Source organism: Prionailurus bengalensis, chromosome B1 (assembly GCF_016509475.1).
Source record: "Prionailurus bengalensis isolate Pbe53 chromosome B1, Fcat_Pben_1.1_paternal_pri, whole genome shotgun sequence".
Lineage (NCBI taxonomy): Eukaryota > Metazoa > Chordata > Mammalia > Carnivora > Felidae > Prionailurus > Prionailurus bengalensis.
Genome location: NC_057344.1, coordinates 138,714,379 through 138,734,777, shown reverse-complemented (window position 1 = coordinate 138,734,777; position 20,399 = coordinate 138,714,379). Strand labels below are relative to the sequence as shown.

General features: G+C 39.3%; 1 protein-coding gene across 6 annotated transcripts in view; it reads right to left on the bottom strand.

The window, feature by feature from the left end:
* Positions 1–14,868, bottom strand: part of HNRNPD (heterogeneous nuclear ribonucleoprotein D) — an 18,539-nt gene extending 3,671 nt beyond the window's left edge. For 4 of the 6 annotated variants that reach the window (XR_006296156.1, XR_006296157.1, XM_043572366.1 and 1 more), the window contains exons 1-4: positions 14,311–14,868; positions 12,415–12,471; positions 1,782–1,950; positions 1,043–1,204 (exon numbers count right to left, since the gene is read on the bottom strand). Coding sequence is in view for 4 of the 6 variants with exons in the window: in XM_043572366.1 (XP_043428301.1) it covers positions 1,043–1,204; positions 1,782–1,950; positions 12,415–12,471; positions 14,311–14,543 (621 nt within the window). In the remaining 2 variants the exon portion in view is untranslated. The remainder of the gene's footprint in view (positions 1–1,042; positions 1,205–1,781; positions 1,951–12,414; positions 12,472–14,310) is intronic. The other 2 variants (XM_043572367.1, XM_043572369.1) reach the window with 2 other exon arrangements.
* Positions 14,869–20,399: the final 5,531 nt, after the last annotated feature.

The following is a 20,399-nucleotide window of genomic DNA, read 5'->3' as shown; positions in this document are numbered from 1 at the left end:
TCAAAAATAAGTTTTAATACCTTAGTTTGCATGTGACTGACAATAAAAGCACAAGTTTAGTGGGGAAAAATGCACAAAAAAACATGTTTGGCCCTCAAATTCTATTCTGCAGTCTCTCTCCCTGTTTATTCTAATCTTTTGAAAGAATTCTTCCAATAAAAATATCCAGTCCACCTAAGTCTTCAAATCTATTTATAAAAATAAGCTTCCCAGGATACTGACATTTGCTACCTCATTCAAGGGTCACATATTCAAATGCCAACCAAGAACAGAAGGCAACAGTCAATTTTAAGAAAAACAGAATAAAGATGACCGCATTTGGGAGAAAATGGGAAGTGGTGAGGACCACATATGACTAACCAAAGGGGGAGGCTACTACTCTCATCTTAGATGGCTGCTGCCCATATAAGAAGGCAATTCCAATGTTGCTTGCTCTTGCAAATATGTAAGAAATGCTACATATCCAGGTATTTGTGGGAAATATCTCAACCTAAATATTAACAAAACATCTTCTGTTTAAAATCAAGCAAAAGAAGTGTCTGCAGGCTGTATCTGGCAGGCAAGGCCACAAACTTCTCATCTTAGCTTTAACCCATTACTTCACAAAAGGAACTTCAGTTTCTCGAAGTCTGTAATTAGACTCATAAAAATTGCACATGTACGTTTTTAAATTGAGAAGGCACTACACCTTACTCATAAGAATTCATTTCTTTCCTAGTTTCAACTGAACCATTTCCTTCTATTATCTCAGGTAATCCAACCTGGATTTCTTCCTCATGTTTATATTTTTATTTCTTCTAATCTGGTAAGTTCCTCAAGGTAAGAACGTCTGTTACATCTTTGCGTACTCTGTACCTTCAATATATGAAAAAAATACAATCATCTAACCTTCAAAGATGTGCTAATGGAAGTATTTACAATATCCTGCTTTCAAAACAAATCACATAATCAGCCCAAACTTCAAAACAACTTTGAAAATATAATGTGACAATTATATTCACATTAATTTTGAAAAAAATTGGGTCAAAACATGATCACATACCTCACCAAAACCACCAAAGTACTCCCTTATTTTCTCTTCAGGTGTATCTGGAGAAAGGCCACCAACAAAAATTTTTTTAACAGGCTCTTTTGTTTTCATGGCTTTGGCCCTTTTAGGATCAATCACCTTCCCATTCAATTTATGTTCTTTCTGATCCATGACCTAGGAAATTGAAGTTTTTCATTTTAAGTATGTACCTTAATTTAAGTTCAGATTATTAACTTAACTTAATAATTATAGTTAAATAAATATAGCTAATGCCAGGTATATGTTGACTTGCTTATGATTAAAGAAGTCAAACTGTGGTGATGTGACATCAGCTAATATAGAACTATTCAAACCTAAATGCCAGTTAAGAATGGGGAGGAGGGGAAACATTTAATTACTAGAAAACCAACTCTCCATTAACTGTCAGCAACATCAACGTGATTGCTATTTCCCCTTAGCCCAAGAAATTTCAAAATCTATACTTTTGTGAACTTGTCACAGATCATCCCTTTAATTAGGTATCTTTAAGTCTCAGTATTCTTAAAGTTAATTTTTTCAATTTAGTAGAGCCTGGCATACAGAAGGTATTCAGTAAACAATTAAAGAGGACTCTTCATAAAATATATTGGTTAAGAACTATAGCTCTAGCTTCATATATTGCAAAAGGGGAAATCACAAATGGGCGAATTAGTGTTATCAAACTATCCACATCTTATATATTATTAACTGATCAGAACACATAACACACTACCTTATCTACACTCTCCGACTCTTTAAATAGCACAAAGCCAAAACCCCTTGATCGCCCTGTGATAGGATCTAACTTCAGAGTGCAGTCTACAACTTCACCAAATTTGGAGAAGTAGTCCTTCAGATCTTTCTTTGTAGTGTCCCAGCTAAGGCCTCCTATAAACATTTTCCTGTAAAGACAAAAAGTAGTATTAAAATGCTAAAAACAAATAAACTTTTCCACAACAGTAATACCTTTCCCAAACTGCACCAATTTATTGGGCAGTGTATTAAATAATGTCCTTCCTACATAATCATGTATCAAGAACACCCCTTCCAGTTGTTAGGTTTTGCTTATTACTGCTGCTATCTACCTAATTACAAAAATAGTGAGCAAGCAGCCAATTCTTTTGACTTGCCAAAAAGATAAATGTAATCCCAAAGTAAAAATGCTGTACATCTAAGTCTTCCTTAAATTACAGGTTAAGTATTGGTAAAAGCAGAACACAGAATTTTAGCTTCAAATTTCCCTTCCAATCATTAAACTTGTAAAAAGGCTACGTAGTCCCCACTGATCACAGCAACCAGCATATTTCTATGCTGAAGCTCCTTTCTATTTAACAGTAATTCTCTCTCATTAACAAAACTCTTAGCACATAAAATGGAAAATTCTAAGTCTCACAATTAGGTTTTAAGTTTTTGGATTGCTAAGAGTCTTTAATAAAGACAAAAATAACGTGAACAATTTAGTGAACAAGAATTACCCACTGAAGCACAATCCACTAATTAACTTATATGATTTATTTACAGTAGAACCTCAGTTAACCAGCAATAAAATATTTAAACCTTGAAGATGCTAAAAGTGACAGGTGGTAAGTGGAAACCACCAAAACACTTTAAGACCAAAAATACATACTCAAAAAAATTTTTCTCAGGTGAAGTATTATTTTTATTACAGCAAAATGCCATAATGCTCAGACTTGGCAGCTCTGATTCCTTTGACATCTGCCCCCTTTGCCACCCCCTAGCCCGCCCCAAAGAGCTTACACATACCACCTACCCTTTAAAGAGACAGGACTGGAGATTTTTTAAGGGTAAACTGTCAGAATTTGTTATGTGAAGGCTAAAACTTTTAAGGGAATAAAATCATGCTTGCTCAACAATTTCTCATCTTTGTAATTGGGGTGAGGATAGGGAAGTGATACTAACTTTTGGCTCCAGGTAGAAATTAAAGCAGGAAACATCTCCATCTTGTGGGCATTTAGGACATTGCCACTAAAGCCAATTCCTGCAACAAGAGGCCAATTGTGTCCCTGGAAGGAGATCTTGTTCAGCTTCTCCCCTAAAGATGCCAGATTAACTGAGGTGTTACTGATCTTACTTTCTCACCATAGACTTGTTTTTAACTTCTTACAACAATGTTTAACTTTCAGTGCACAAGAAGACTAAGTATATACTTTGTTTCCCATTTCAGATTAAGTTTTCAAACTAGTACATGTATTATAATGCGAAGCTGGGTCATTTATATGCTTAACTTTTAGGACTTCCTTTAATAAAATCTTCATGCTTGAAGTAACCTTTATTAACCCTTTTTATATTTATAATCAAATGAACATAAGAAAACACCCATAATATACAGATAATTTTTAATTATTGCAAATTTCACGGGAAAAAAGTTTTCTCAATACATTTTCTTTCATTAAAATAATGCATCTTTTAAAATCCAATCCTTGTCACTTAAATTTATGCCTTAAACACTTTACTTTTAATTTTAACCTAAAGAACCAGAGCACTTCCTTCAGAGATGAAAGTTCATTAGCAACATTTATCCTTTCAAGGTAGGGACACTGATATATTTTTATAAATGAGAAATAACAAACTATAATGCAATGACCTCTTGCTCAGGTATCAATGGCAATTCTAGAACAGAAACAACTTCAATTTGAAATTTAACTAATGAATTACCACCTTCTGGGATTAAAAAATTTTCCATCAATAATTTAACAATTTAAGATTATTTCAGCCTGAAGAGAATAAATAACAAAAGCCTTTTTTAAAAAAACTAAAGTTGAGGGGTGCCTGGGTGGCTCAGACAGTTAAGCACCCAACTCTTAATTTCGGCTCAGGTCAGGATCTCAAGTGATAGGGCCCCCTGTCTGCTTGGGATTTTCTCTCCCTCTGGCTCTGCCCCTGTCCCACTCATGCTCAAGTACTCTCTCTCATAATAAATGTTAAAAAATAAAATAAAACAAATAAAAAGCTAAAGTTGAAAGGCATGAATATTGTCTCATCTGTTCCTCTGATATTAAGCAGAACTAAGTTTGACTTTAATTTCCAAGGCAAAGTTTACATAAGTGTTCCTGATTTAAAACTATTTAAGGGGCGCCTGGGTGGCTCAGTTGGTTAAGCATCAGACTCTTGATTCCAGCTCAGGTCAAGATCTCATGGTGAGATCAACCCCCAAGTTGGGTTCTGTGCTGTTGGCACGGAGCCTGCTTGGGATTCTCGTTTTCTGTGCCTCCTCTGCTTGCATGCTTATGCATGCTCTCTCTCAAAATAAATAAACATACGTTAAAAAAACAAATTTAAAAAATTATAAAAAAAATAAAATTATTTAAGGGGTGCCTGAGTGGCTTAGTTAAATGTCCAATTCTTGATTTCGCTCAGGTCATGATCCCAGGTTCATGGGACAGAGCCCCAAGTCGGGCTTAGTGCGAAGCATGAAGCCTGTTTAAGATTCTGTCTCTCTTCCCCTCTGTCACTCTCCCCAACTCATACTGAGGAAAAAACAAAGAAAAAGAAAAATTATTAAAAAAACAGAAAATTACAAAAAAATAAATTATAACCCTATGAATGAGACTGAGGCATGTTCCATTACTATTCACAAGCCCCAAATGTTTTTCACAGCATAGGAAGTCAGTTTTCTTAAATAGATAAGCACCCTAACCCATCAACTGGCCCAATAAAGAACTCTCTAAAGAAACTTCTCACCTTTAATACAATTGTTAGTTCGGGCTGTTCAATGTGTCTACCTTAAAGCTAAAAGGCCACTTGAAGATGTTGTTTTTCCTCAACAATCAAATCCCAAAATTTTTGGCTAACTATAATTTAAACATATTCCATAGGAGGATTATTTCCCCAAAAACTACAATGAAACACACAGTAAAACTTCAGCTATCCAGCACCTTTAGAGAATGAGCCAAATATTCCACCTTCTTTAAAACACTGCCTGCCTTCCAATTTCTACATTATTTGGGATGAGTATTTTTTCTACAACACACATTTCTGCCTTCTTAAATACAGTAATCATGATTTAACACTGTATGGGTCAGTCACCACTAATTCATATTAAGCTGTTAGCATGCCCAAAGGCTCTTCTGAAATGAGAGAACAATTAATACACTAAGTGCATCTCATTTCTTACTTCTTTTAACAAGTTCTATTATTCATTTTTGCCAGATTAATCACCTGTTGCTGTTAAATCCGCCCCCACCACCACTTTGTAGGGTGGCTAGGTAGCCAGCACTTGAACTTTGCGAATTTTGTGTAAGGTAAAAAAAGTAAACAGTCTCTGAGCCTACGAGACTCTTCTTTGAGACAAATGCATTACCATTTTGGCAGCCCAAAGCACTTTTTTTTTCCCTACTCTAACAAGGAAGGCTGCTGCACAACTGATAACCAGACAGGTAAATACACTACAATGAACACAAACTGTTCCAGATGCATTCCATGTTAAATATAGCACATTCATAGGCACACCAGAATAGTACAGTAAGAAAGAGCCTATTATCTTAATTTTGGATAAATGGAAATTATTTTAGCCTCTCAGAACACTAGCATTCTGACAAGCTCTCCCTCAAATTATGAGATGGCAGAAGATACAATTTAAATTCTTTTACTTTTCTGTATTTTGCTTAAAGCACACCTACTGTTAGTCCAGATTATCTCTGCTGCCTTGGTTCAAGACTAAGTTTCAGGTTACTGTCACTCCTACAGAGCTGTGCAAACACTTAAAATGAGATTGACTGAACTTCAGAAAAATCCTAAACAGCCAAGTTAAAACGTCACAAGACTTGTTCAAATAGCAACAAAAATGGGCCCCTAATCCTACAAGTTTAAAATTTGATCCTTAGTTGTAAGTGAATTGACAATCCTAATTAAAACAGGTCTTCATCTACAGAATGTTAACTCATCGTTTAATTTTGTATTCCTATCTATAAATTACTGAGCACCCAAGAGGCAATACGGTATTCAATTTAAAACACCTACTCAATGAGGCACCTGGGTTACTCAATCAGTCAAGCGTCCAGCTCTCAATTTCCGCTCAGGTCATGATTTCATGGTTTGTTAAGACTGAGCCAGGCTGAGCTCTGAGCTGGGCTCTGAGCTGACAGCAGACAGCCTGCTTGAGATTCTCTCTCCCTCTCCCTCATACTTCCTCTCTCAAAATAAACTTTAAATAATAAGTAAACAAGTAAATAAATATTAAAAAACACCAACTCAACAACTGAAAGCTTGCTTTTTACAGATATTGATATTACACCATAATATTAAATAACAGACATAAAGTTATACAACTCAGTGCAGATGACTCTCCAAATGCTATGCAATGTCATTTAGGAATTTAAGATTGCTTAGCGGGACATCCTCTTCTAGAGTAAGTAAATTTAGAGGTAGTAAGCCAAACCCCCTGAGTTTATATACTACCCCCACCACTTACTAAATGTATGTATGACCCTCAGGAAAACAAATACCCATGATTGTTTCCACATCTGTAAATGAGAGGACTAAAAATTTATTTCATGAATCTTCAATAAGGATAAAATGAACAAGTACAGGGGCACCTGAATGGCTCAGTCCACACAGCATGCCAATCAATCTTGACCTCAGGGTTATGAGTTCAAGCTCCATGTCGCGTGTAGAGCTTACTTAAAAAGAAAAATAGCATTGGGGCACCTGGGTGGCTCAGTTGGTTAAACATCCAACTTTGGCTCAGGAATCTCAGTTTGTGAGTTTGAGCCCCACGTCAGGCTCTGTGCTGACAGCTCAGAGCCTGGAGCCTACTTTTGGATTCTGTGTCTCCCTCTCTCTCTGCCCTCCCCCACTCATGCTCTCTCTCAAAAATATAAACATTAAAACAAAACAAAACAAACTACAAAAGGAAAAAATAGTATTAATAAACGAGCAAGTACACTTCAAGGGCACAGAACGTTTGTCTGAAACATCCCAAGTATTCAATATAAAGTTGTTATTTAAAAGGGGCAGAGCACAATTTAAAGTAACTTAATAAAGCAATGTTTTCATTTACTCACAGGCTTAATTTTTTTAAATCTGCATGAGCTATATGAAGTTGCCAACATTAACAGGAAAAGGCCAGAATGAGGTTTCATATAAATGGATCCTAAGATTATTTTCAATATTAAATACTTAAAGTAATCCAGAGATGTTTAAATATCCCATGTAAAAAATACAGACTAGAAATTAGATTGTCTAAAAAACTCAAAATGTAGTTAAAAAATCATCTTGAGGACTTGTCTGTACTCCACATAAACACCAAGTTTAGTAAGGAATTAATTTCAAATTATAAAAGAGGTAATACATATGCAACAGGGCTGATAGAAATATTGATTTAATACTGTTTTTCACACCCCAAAAAACATTCTCTGTACTGAGATCACTAGGTTTAACACTCCAAAGTCAATAGTTACTTTATTTAAAGTCCTTCTTCTAAGAAGTTGAAACACCTTTTTCAAGGTAAAATGATAAACACCATTACACTCCCAATTTTGAAATAGGGTCAAAAAAAATATTCTGTAATTTTCAAACACTTCCTAACAACTCCTGTATGTGGTTTCATAACAAGTTCTGACAGTTTAAAAAACACAACAGAAATGTCAAGTACATAACATGACTGGCCAATCACTGTCACCTTTCAGAATATTACTCAAGTAAGCCACCAATTCTTATTTATATTTTCTAGTGTGTTATCATTAAAATTATTCATTTAAAATCCTAAAATGACAAAATATAATGAAATCCCACCAACATGAGTAAAATCAGTATTTTTCCTTAGAAAGTATACATTTAAAGTTAAGTAACTAGTTACCTATAACAGGGGGCAGGGGTAACTTTTTACAACCAGATGACACCATATTGTAGGGTAATCATTTTACAATCTGTATAAAAAATACCTTTGGAAACAGACTGACAAACTTTTAATAAGTCAGTAAAGATTAACTTCTCTAGCCTAGTATATAAAGTCTCAGTGCTACTTCATCCTTTAACATGAACTTATATGACTAAAAAAGATAATTAAGTTGAAAACATAACTAATAAAATGACAGTTTTTAAATGTTCAACCCAAAAATCTCCCCTTTTTCCTTTCATTCCAAGGAAAGAATGACTTCCTGTAATTTTGCTTTTAAAATAATCTCTCGATCAGCTTTAAAAGGTAAACTCCCATCTACCTGAAGGTTAAGGAATGGGGTTTCCTTAACCTAGAGGTTAAAGTTCTGGTTAACTGAGATTACTACACATTCACAATTCTGTAGTTTTCCATTGGAAATCAATTTAGACATCAACACTGAACTCAGAAAATGATTTTTGCCTTTCTTGATGAAATTTTAAGACTCTTGCAATGCTTTAAAATCACATTACTTTTTAACAGCAGAAAAGAAAAATTATAGAAGATTGCTTCCATGACAATGCCTATTGGTTGCTTTTTGAGTATATTTGCTAGTAATTTTTCATCTGTGTTTCTTACAAGACTAAAGGGGGAGAGGGAGAATTTCCTAGCTTGAACTGTGTAGTATTTCAAATCCAGATAAGCAGGAGTTTATAAGACATGACCAATACTTAACTATCACCTTGATTATTGGCCAAACACTACCAGTAATAAAGTCTCCCCACCCCCAAATAGTCTTGAATATCTAGCTCCAATAATACAATTTAATACTCCAGAAACTAAAACATGCTTACCTTTACTCCACAGGAGTAAATCACTGGCAGTATCAACTATTAAGGCACCGGATAAACACACACAAGCTATGAAAGCAGGCTATGTGGTCAATCTTCCTGTGATGAGCATTGTTTCCAACACATAGATCAGCAAACCAAGTAACAAACAGGTTATATTACCTGAAACCACACTGTTTGAAGTGAAGTAACAGAAAAAGATCCCACGCTTCCAGCATCCAGTTCAGTGCCCTATCTACTAAAATGTTGAAGCAGAACTAAAGTCAAATAAAACTTGGACTAACAGAGTTATATTTCATTCCATTTGTCAATCTGCACACACACTTGAAGTGCACAGCTTTGAGTGGAATAGGAAAAAAGTTATTATTCTACTCCTTTTAAAATGCTTTCAAGCATAACACATTATCACCTGAAGACTAAAACTAACTCTCCATATTGGCCATAAACCACAAATCCCAGTAGTGGATTCAAAACTTTCTTATATTAGAGCAGCCTTACAGGGAACAGAAGAGCCAGACAATATTAAAAATACACAGTAAAGGGGCGCCTGGGTGGCTTAGTCGGTTGAGCGTCCACTCGACAGCGGCTCAGGTCATGAGCTGAGATGGGGGCCTGCTTGGGATTCTCTGCCCTTCCTCCACTCACACGCTCTTTCACTCACTCTCAAACAGAAAACAGTAAAAAAAAAAAAAAAAAAAAATACACAGTAAATATACTTATAGAAGAGATCACATGATTTGAGGGAAAAACGCAGGCCTAAGGCCAAGTATTTATCTCAAAAGGCAGCACTGAAAAGCCTCAATGATTTTCTCTAATTCCAAACCCTAAAGGTCAGTGGATTTTTAGTATTTTCCATATTAAAGATTTTGAAATGAAAAGAATTTAATACTCCTCCTTTATATGTTCACCATCTTGAGACTCGGGAGCATTAATTTCTGCAATTTTAACACTAGAAACTTATCAAAGGTCACAAAGAACACTAAAATTCAGACCATATACTCAGGGTCTCAACTTTTACAGTAAACCCAAATTGACTGAATTAAAGGCCAGTAAATTAGGTATGAGATTGCTCTAAAAGTGTTTTAGAAAGCAACGTTCAGAATGCCCCAAAAGCAATAGGGTATAGATAATAATCTCAAATATTTAAAACAAAAACATGTATGACCATTTCTTAAAAATCAGACAGCAGTCAACCGACAGTAAAATTCACAAAATTCCCAAACAAAAAAATCACACTTTAGTTTATATGCTAATGGTTATAGGACTAGATCTACTGCCCTGTTATTAGAAAAGTACTGCTGTATTTTGGCTGATAACCGAATGGAACTATTTTTGCTTTCTGTCCAGTCCAATGCGGGCAAGTCAATGTACCTACCTTATAAAACTGTCTGAAAGCTAACACAGTATTATAGTTTCCCACTGATCTTGAAACTTAAACTCTCCTCCAGTAGCTTACTATATGATGTGTATATTTTGACCAACACAAAATTTTGTTACCTACTCTAAAAGAACTGAAGCCCAGTAAAGAACATGAGCCCACACCAAAATGGGAAATTCCAGTGCAACTGCTTAAAAGTAAAAACTAGGAATGTTGAGTTGGAAAGATAAAAATAAGGTGAACTGAGAAAACCATTTTATTACAGAAATAATTACTCTAAAGGTCTTAAGTGTGGAAACATCCACAAGAAGTGTAACAGGCATGCCCTCCTAAGAACAACTGTTTATTCTTATACTCAACATTAAAAAAAAAAATCTTTGGGGTATCTGGGTGGCTTAGTTAAATGTATGACTCTTGATTTTGGCTCAGGTCATGGTCTCACTGTGGGATCAAGCCCCACGTGGGGCTCCACGCTGACAGGACAGAGCCTGCTCAGAGCCTGCTAGGGATTCTCTCTCCCCCTCTCTGCTCATCCCCCCACTCATGCTCTCTCAAAATTAAAACTTTAAAAAAACAAACTTTAAGTCCACAACAAACTCGTTTTTTAAATATTTTTAGGACTGAAATGTAATCACTTTATTCAAGTTAAAATTATAAAAACTAATGCAAACCAAATGTGTTTAAGAAACTAAATTCAGATGATTTTCTATCTAGTAGAGCCAGTCTTATCCTCACTCCTGAGACTATTATGAAACTGCTGCACGATATCCCTCAAACTGGGAGACAGAAAGGAACAGTGAGTGGGCAAGTACACAACCCAAAAAGAAAAACAATAGTATCTGAAACAGGATGAGGCTGGCTGATCAGGCAGTAACTTTAAAAAGTCAAATACTAAACTCTAAAACAAAGACATTATTTGTTAAATGTAAACTTGCTTAACTTAGAATGAAACTCTGTTAAATCCTACTTGCAGAAAATTAAAAGGTCATAATCTAAAACTTTCACTATCAATATTTAATTGTCCATTTTTCCTTAAGAGGTTGCTCAAAAAACTTGTAAAGTTACATTATTGGGTAGCAGGGCAAGAGTAATTCTTACAAGAATCGTAACAATGATCTCAGACCTAAGTTTATGGTCCTTTCTAATCACTCAACTGCTTATTGTAAGATTTAAAATATGTAATAGAGTAAAAAAGTCAAGAGTAACAGTTTAATCTTACTTAATTTGACACAATTAACAGTGAAAATGAACAATCACAGTGCCAAGTGGATTATTTTCATCAAAAGTATCTTATTTTGTATGTCAAACTAACCCCAGTCTTTTTACTTTTCCCTTTTGCCTATTTCAGTCTGCTTTATCTGCAATGTAAAACTGGACAGATTTCAGTAGATGAGAATATAGTAGTAAGTAAAGCTCATGTAAAATTTAAATGTTATCCCAATTGGATTCTTCAAATAGAATGTAGTTTGTACAGCTCTAAGTCAACTATCTACAAATTACTGGTCCTCTAAACTCCAGTGGTGGTGGATACAAACTCCTGGAAAACTCAAATATAATCAATCCTAAAAGCAGAAAGATGGACATTTAGGGGAAACGAGGGATAAAAACAACAATAATCTACCAGCCTTCCAAGAAAAAGTCATGCAATTTCAGCTACATGTGAACCAACCAACTGTAATTAACATTCCAACCAAATCACACTGAAAATAAAAAATCTGGTAAGAGCTGAATGTAGTGAAAAGCCACATCAGCCCGCCTCTGATTAGTACATATCCAATCGTTATTCAAGTTCTACTTACAAATATGGCTGGAGATAAATTTTTGCACAATACATACACACGCTACTTTAAAAATTGTTTTACTTTTCACATATCCAAAATATTTCAGTAGAACATGCAAGACATTTTAAACACACAAGATTTTGTATCAAGTAACCTTCCCATTTAACATTAAACTTAGACATCCAACAAAAATATCTGTCCTAAAAAAAGAAATCAAATTTAAAATTACTGTACTATATTTTCTTGTTCAAATATAAAAATATTACTAATTATATTAAGTTTTATTTAACCAAACCACAATTACATGCATTACCACAGACCAAAAACCATGTAATGGCATTAATTTTGCCCAAAGATCACGCACGATGCCTAAAAAGGTTTTATATCCCAGGCACAAGATATCCTACTGTACTATGTCTAGAATTTCCTGGGGATCAATGGGCAACTAACCAATACACAGCCTCTGCATGTTATGACTACTGAAACCTTTATAATACAGAAATAAAATTTAAAAGTTTTACCATTCTTCCCGCTGTGCCGTCGCTGCTTCAGAGTGTCGTGGGGAGGAGTTTGAATGGCTAGGGAATTAACAACCGGTACAGCAACCAATCAAAATTCTAGTTTTAGTTTTTGACATTGTTAGGGCTAAAAACTTTAATTCATTTACACTTCAGTTCAACAGTAGGAAACTACAAAGGCAGCTGCTTTGTGATTTGAAAAATCAGGGCTAAAGCCTGCCCCAAACAGCACGTTATACAATTAATCATTTTGGTGCCTCTGTCCAAAGAACAGAATTCAGAAATAAAAACCAAAATGTTAAAGGTTTAAGTTTCCAAATATTTAACATAGTCCTTTCTTAAACCATATGCAATTCAAAATTAACTAAGAAAAGCTAGTTTCCCATCCCACCTCCATTCTCCCAAAGCCAGCACAATCAGCCTGACAAGTCTGCCTAGGCTGAGATTATTAAACTCGACATTCTAAGGTGCTTCTCTTTCCCACCCTCCAAATCTCGTGTTCTTTCCCAATAAAGGAAATCATGTTTTCTAATACTGGATCAAAACGACATCTTACTGCTTTTACTTTCCACACCGTTCTCCTTGTTATAGTGAAGAAAAAAAAAAAAAAACAAACAGAATGACACACATAACCCATTACAAAAAGGAATGGAAGCGTTAACCCAAGAACAGCGGTCGGTAACGGGAGTAAGAAAACCTAACCAAGAACCCCGATTTAGTCCCTCCTGCTAACTCCTGTATTATGCTTCCGCTCCCAAATGCTGCACTCTAGTAGATCAAATGCAGCTTTAAATAGTATATACAACTTATTCCGAATGAAGGGAGGCAAGTCAGTACTTAAACCTGCAAAAAAAAAAAATCATGCCACAGCACAATAAAGAGTTCATTTTTATGAAAGAAGGCTGGTAGACCTCCTTTAACAGTGGGTAAGAGAGCGGGAAGGAGAAATCAAGAGAGACCAAAAAAGGATCCTGGCCACGGGGATGGGGTTAAAAAAAAAAAAAAAAATGGAAACTGCACATGAAAAGGTTACGATCAGAAAGAACAGTTAGGGAATCCAATAGCTGAGGGCGCGAAAAGGGTGCGCGGTTAGAATAACTCCGCGGGGTGGGGGAAGGGCAGCCAGCTAGCCGAGCTAGAAAGAGCTCCAGTCAAGTGCAGGCCCCGCCGGCAAGGAACTTAACCAAAGCCCATAAAGCAAAAGCCAACGTACCAACAAGCGATTCAGGGAATCTCACCAGGCCCAATATGTTCCGTAGGCTGAAAAGTAGGGCCTATGTACTCAAGCTGTAGTTCCATAACGTATTGTGGAAAATCGAAGAGACTGAAACCAAACTTATACAAAATACTAAGAAAACATTCGGCCTGAAGCCGAGGCGGGAGGAGCTGAGTGGGCAGCTTACACGTTCCCCAAAGCATGCGCTTATAAACGAATCGTATCGTCTGGGGATGCTAAAGTGGACGCACCAAATAAACCTTAGATCCCGGCATAAAAGCTTCCGAGTCTACCTTTATGGTTGGGACTTTATAAAACAAGGAAGAAATGGGACAGTGGGGCAAGAAAAAAGGTACCCCTCGACAGGCGGGAAAAAATCCTGGCGGCTAAGTCAGTGGGAGGAGACCCAAGGCGAGGGAGGGAAGGAGGGCGGGCCAGGGAGCAGCATGGTGACGGCTAAAGGTGGAAACGTGTGTGATGGGGGAGGGGGCGATAAGCAGGCAGGGGGAGAAGGAAACGAAAGCCCCGGGGAACCCAGCATAGAGAAGAAGAGAACTGTGCAAGAAGACTGCACGGAGGGCTGGAGGGCGGGCAGAGAGCGGGAACGAGGCCTAATGGCGGGGGGATAAGGAGGGGGAGGGGGACTAGTTGGGCCTGACTATCCCGGGTCGCCCCTTACTCACCCTTCATCCTCCTCGTTCTTACTGGCATCGATCTTCGCCCCTTCCGACTCGGCGCTGCCCCCTTCGGTGCCTCCAGCCGCGGTTCCGCCCCCGGTCCCGGCTCCACTTCCCGCCGCCGCTGCTGCCCCCTGCGCCGCCGCCACCATGGCTCCCTCTTGCTCGCCTGCCGAGCCGCCTACCGCCGCCGTTGCCGCCGCCGCCGCCCCGTCCCCGCCGAACTGCTCCTCCGACATAGTGCTTACTGCCTCCGCCGCCGCCGAGACTACACCCGCCGCTGCCGCGAACCGAAACTAGCAGCAAAGTAATCCCCGCCGCTGCCGCGCGCCCGCTCTACCGCGCGAGGCACACAACAAGACAGAGAAGGCGCGCGCGGCTGCAAAGGCTCCTGCGCCTCTCCCTGGCCTGCCCCCCTCGCCTCCCACACTCGCGCAGCGCGCACTCCCGCTCTCTCTAGCTGCACTAAAAAAGAATAAGCAGCAGCGGCGGCCGCTCTTGCCTCCTCCTCGCTTTAATGGCGCCGCCGCGGACCACCTAAAATGGCCGACGGAAGAACGGCGCGTCCCGGTCACGTGACGCGAGAGCGCGCCCTTTGCGCCTCCCCGCCCCCTCTACCGCTAGCTTTTTTTCCTCTTCCTTTTCGGTCCCGCCCTCTCGTTCCCTTTTATACCTTCCCCTCACGCGCCGCGCCGCACAGCTTGGGGCCTTTAAAAGGAACCGGAAGTTGCGTTCCATAAGACCGCCGCGCGGGGACCATCGAGAACAAGGAACGCGGTTTCGAAGGCGCAGCTAGAGGGGCCCGCTCCCTCGCCCCCGCCCTTCCGAGGGTTCCTGGAGTCGGCCCACCCACCCCCCCAGCTGCGAGCCGGAGTCGCGGCGTCGGGGTGGGGTGTGGCAGCACTTCCCAGTAGGCGACTGTGCCCCGTGCGCCTGTGGCGTGGGGGGGGGGGGGGGGGGGGGGGGAGGCGCACACCCGGCGGCTCCTGTCTCGTAGTGCCTAGCCGGAGGAAGGAAGCTACCTTGAGCTGGTGGCCCCGTGACTCTGGCTCCGTCCACCGCGGCACCTGGAGACGCTCGCCGTGCGCCAAGCGACGCGCGTGCACGGACTGCCGCAGCTCCTCCGCCAGCGGTAGTTGCCCGCGACCGGGTGACATTGAGGTTTCCCCGGCTGCCGCCGCTGAGCTTCCCGACCTCAGGCGGGCCGACTGAAGCCGCTGAGGATTAGGGCTCCTTTTTCTTTTAAGTTTACTTTACAAGTAAGATTTTTGATTGCCTGTTTTTCTCCTGAAATTTTTCGTCAAAAGAAGCAGGTAACTGGCATATTTCAAATATCAGGGATTGTTTTGCTCGATTTATTTGAAGATCCTAAAAGCTCAATTCTTTGAAAAATACGGAGTTAGGAAGTGTGTGAGGTCAACCAGGGGTTCATTTCACTTAATGTTTTTTTAGTCCTTATACTAATTAGAATATATAAATGCTGTGAGTCTTTACAAGGTTTCTGAGCTTCTTGTCTTGTGGGATCTGGTTTTTAAAAGAACCGCTAAGCGTTTCTTGCAGGATAACAGTAAAGTTCTTTAATAGACCTATTAAAAATCCCAGATGTGGTGGCTGGAAACTAGCTTATTTGGGCTTTCAGATTTGCAGCTTCCTCGATACAACTAGAAGAACATTAAGTTTTTAGGTACTTCTTTAGTCAACAGTAATTATTTGCCGATTTCGTATGTGCCCAGGCTCTGGAGAGACAGAGTAGTGTAAAATACAGTAAAGAACTCTGAAAACATAAGTATTTTTTCCACTATGTAATTAAATAAATGTGTATTAATTGGACACTATCCAAAAATCTCAAGATGTTTAAAAATACCTATTTTTTGTTATTAAGCTAGCCGAATTTACAGAATAATTAAAATTCAAAAATACAGATGAAATTCTGAAAATGTCTTAAAAATACAATCTTGGGGTGCTTGGGTGGTTCAGCTGGTTGAGCTTCTGACTCTTGGTTTCAGCTCAGGCAATGAATGAGCACAAGGTTGGTAGGATTGAGCCCTGGGTGCGGCTCTGCACTCACAGCAGGGAACTGGCTTAAGAGTTTCTCTTCTCTCTCTCCCTCCTTCCCTCCCACTCACATGCTCGCTCTCTCTCTCTCTCTCTCTCTCTCTCAAAATAAATAAGCTATATACTCCTATATTCTCATTTTGTTGTTGTTGTTTTAATGTTTATTCATTTTTGAGACCCCGCATGAGCAGGGGTAGTGGCAGAGAGAGAGGAAGTCACAGAATCGGAAGCAGGCTCCAGGCTCCAAGCTGTCAGCACAGAGCCCACCACAGGGCTCGAACTGGAACTCACGTACCTCAAGATCATGACCTGAGCCAAAGTCTGAGGTTTAACTGACTGAGCCACCCAGGCACCCCTATATTTTATTTATATATATACTTAACTGTATTAAGCAAATCATACACAGGCGATATAAAGAACGTATCTTAGAGCAAGTGGTAGTGACTTCAGGTATGTCTCCACTTGCCAAAATAATAGCCTAGGAGAAAGCGGGTATTGAGCTCAAACCAAATACTTAAATTTAGAGACAACTAGGAGGTCTCTGGATATCTTCTGTCTTCAAGAGAGTATTTTGATTTTTTTGTTGTTGTTGTTTTTTTTAAAAATAGCTCAAGCAGGGGAGACGGGCAGAGGGAGAGAAAAATCTCAATCAGGCCCCATGCTCAGCATGGAGCCTGATGGAGGGCTCAATCTCAAGACCCTGGGACCTGAGCTGGGATCAGGAGTTGGATGCTCAACTGACTGGGCCACCCAGGCACCCCAGAAGATTCTTTGGCTTTTAAGACAGCTTTAGACATGCCCACCTTTTAGTAATAAGACTTTTCCAAAAAGGTTCATTTTAATTCACAAGTAGTCCAGTATCTTCTGGACTTCCTGGAAATTGTATTGAAAATTCCCGAAAACCTAGGAGTGATTTTAAAGCTAATACCTTTACCATATGCTATGTAAGTCTGGATAATGCCATATCAGTTATGTCCCTACTTATGGCCCAGATCTCTCTATTCTGTGCTCCTTCATTCACCTACATTCCTCTTAGAACTCATTTTACTTCATCCTTTGTTCTTTCCACGTTCTTCATCTGCCTAGTAAACTTCTATTCCTATTTTTAAAACCCAGTCAAATGTTACTACTTCTGTGAAACCTTCCCAGACTCCCTGAGGCAGATTTAATCAGCCAGTCCCACAGCCTTTTAGCCTTACTTAAGGTCTTCTAAATATGCAATTGTACTAGACCATGAGTTCCACGAAAGCAAAGATAATGTGTTTGGTGTATCCTCCCTACCTACACATACACACACACACATAACAGACTCAGTTGCTAGTAGAATTACTGAATGACAAAATACTGGATTATTTCCAACTAGCTAGGTTCAGAGCCTCTTAGGCAAACTAAGTGTGCTTGCAGTGACTTAAAAGTCTTCTCTGCCCACCATCCCACTTCATCTCAGGCATAAAACCACTTGCTGATGCATGAAATTCCTTAAAAAGGAAAAATACAAACTCACTCCACATCACAAGAATGTAGTGTTTAAGAAGCTAAAGACTGTAGGGGTGCTTGGGTTGCTCAGTTGGCTAAGCGTACAACTCTTTTTATTTTTTTTTATGTTTGTTTATTTATGAGAGAGCTCACGCATGCAAGCAGAGGAGGGGTAGAAAGAAAGGGAGACAGAAGATCCGAAGAAGGCTCTACACTGAGAGCGGAGAGCCCAATGTGGGGTTTAAACTGTGAGATCATGGGGTGCCTGGGTGGCTCAGTTGGTTGGGCATCTGACTTCAGCTCAGATCATGATCTCATGGTTTGTGAATTCAAGCCCCACGTCAGGCTCTGTGCTGACAGCTCAGAGCCTGCTTGAGATTCTCTCTCTCTCTCTCTCTCTCTCTCTTCCCATCCCCATCTTATTCTCTTTCTGTCTCTCAAAATAAATAAATAAAACCGGAATCACTTTTATCCAGAACAAGATACGCATAGAGGCGTCACAGTTTTAATCTGCTAAATACAAATGGCGTGAGCAAATCCTATGCTCATATTTTTATTTTAAGTGGAACATGCATTCCATTCAGCAACCTAGAATAAACTGTCCAGAAAAAAAAACAGGAAGAACCCATTTCCTAAACAAGGTACACGTACTTGAGCCTCTTTACAACCATGTTAAACATTTACTCACTTGCAGAACACCCTCAGTAAGATTCAAGCATTTGGTTGAAGAATTATCTTGTGATTTTAGGTGAAGTAACCAATTGCCCAAACTGAACATTCTCACTTATCATCAGTCCTGGTTGTCAGGAAACTCTCCCTTCACTTAGAGAAAATAGAGGCTCCACCACTGTGAATTTTCAGATTTTCAGCAAATCGGTTGTGGGATCTTGAGTTATGCTTAACCACAGAAGGGTCAATAGGGTGCCCTCAGACTCAATTGGAAAAAACCTAGATCAAAAAGGATTCAAACAATAAGGAAATTTAAACATCTCACTCCAGGTCTACATATTCAGCTGCCTACATAATGTCTCCACTGGGATATTCCACAGGTATCTCAAACTTTAGATGTCCAAAACTGAACTCCACCTTCCCTACAAATCAGCTTCTTTAGTCTTCGTCTTCTCGTTAAATGACATCTCCACCCACCTCTGTGCTCCTGGCAAATATCAGGGAGTCGTTGGTATCACCCAAACCACTCACATCCAATCAATTAACCAACTCCTACTTCCAAAATATGTCTTGATTCATCTAAATGCTTCTTAGCGGAGAGGCGCCTGGGTGGCTCAGTCGTTTGAACGTCCAACTCTTGATTTTGGGTTAGGTATTGATCTTACAGTTTGTGAAATCGATCCCCACAACTGCCTCTGTACTGACAACATGGAGCCTGCTTGGAACTCTCTCTTGTGCGCTCTCCCTGTCCCTCCCCTGCTCGCTCTCTCTGTCTCTCTCTCTCTATGAATAAACTATGAATAAATAAACATTTAAAAAAACATAAATAGTGATGTTATTCCTAGTTTTATTCACATTCAACCATGCAACACATGAAACAGTTACATTTCTGGTGCTGAGAATGTAACTGACCAAAACAGCAAAGACTTTGATCTCACGGAGCTGACATTCTAGTAGGAGAAAGAAACAACAGACTAATATACAATAGGTAGTGATTGGAAGGAAGATAATGAGTAAGGTGCCAGAGATAGAGTATGTACTATTTCAGGTAGGTTACTCTGAGAAGACTTAAAGGAGGTAAGTTTTGAGTAGAACTCTCAAGTAAAAGAGAAAGCCATAAACATAGTTAGGGAAGACTGTACAAGGCAAAGACAGGAGTGTGCTTGACACTTTCAATGAATGATAGAGGCCAGTGTAGCTGAATAGAGTGAAGGAGAGAAAGTGTAATAGATCATACCTACAAAGTATCCAGGAACAAGGTTACCCAGGGCCTTGTAAGCTGCGGTTAGCATTTTACTTTTATTTTAAATGTGACAAGAAACCATGGGAGGTTTTGAGCCAGGGAAGGATATGACCTGACTTAAATGTTAAGTGGCCAGAATAATCCAGATTATTCCAGACGTATGGACAGTGGACTGAGGTAGGGTATCAGGAAGATGAATTAGAAGGCCACTGTCATGAGGCCTTTCATGATTGATTTCTTCTGACAAGAGGCAAATCTACAAATAGGGTGTTATTTCTATGTGGTCATATGACTTTATTTTCTTTAAAAGAAAAAGATTCTCAACATCACTCATCAGGGAAATGCAAATCAAAACCACACAGACACCATCTCACACCTGTCAGAATGGCTAAACTGAAAAACATAAGAGGGGTATCTGGGTGGCTCAGTCACCTGAACGTCTGACTCTTGATTTCACCTCAGGTCATGATCACAGGGTCATGGAATCAAGCCCCATGTCAAGCTCCACGCTGAGCATGGAGCCTGCTTAAGATTCTCTATCTCTGCCCTTCTCCCCTCTTTGTATGCTGTCTCTCTAAAATATAAATCAATCAATGAAATGTAAGAAACAACCAGTTATGGTGAGGATGTGGAGAAAAAGGAATCCTTGTGC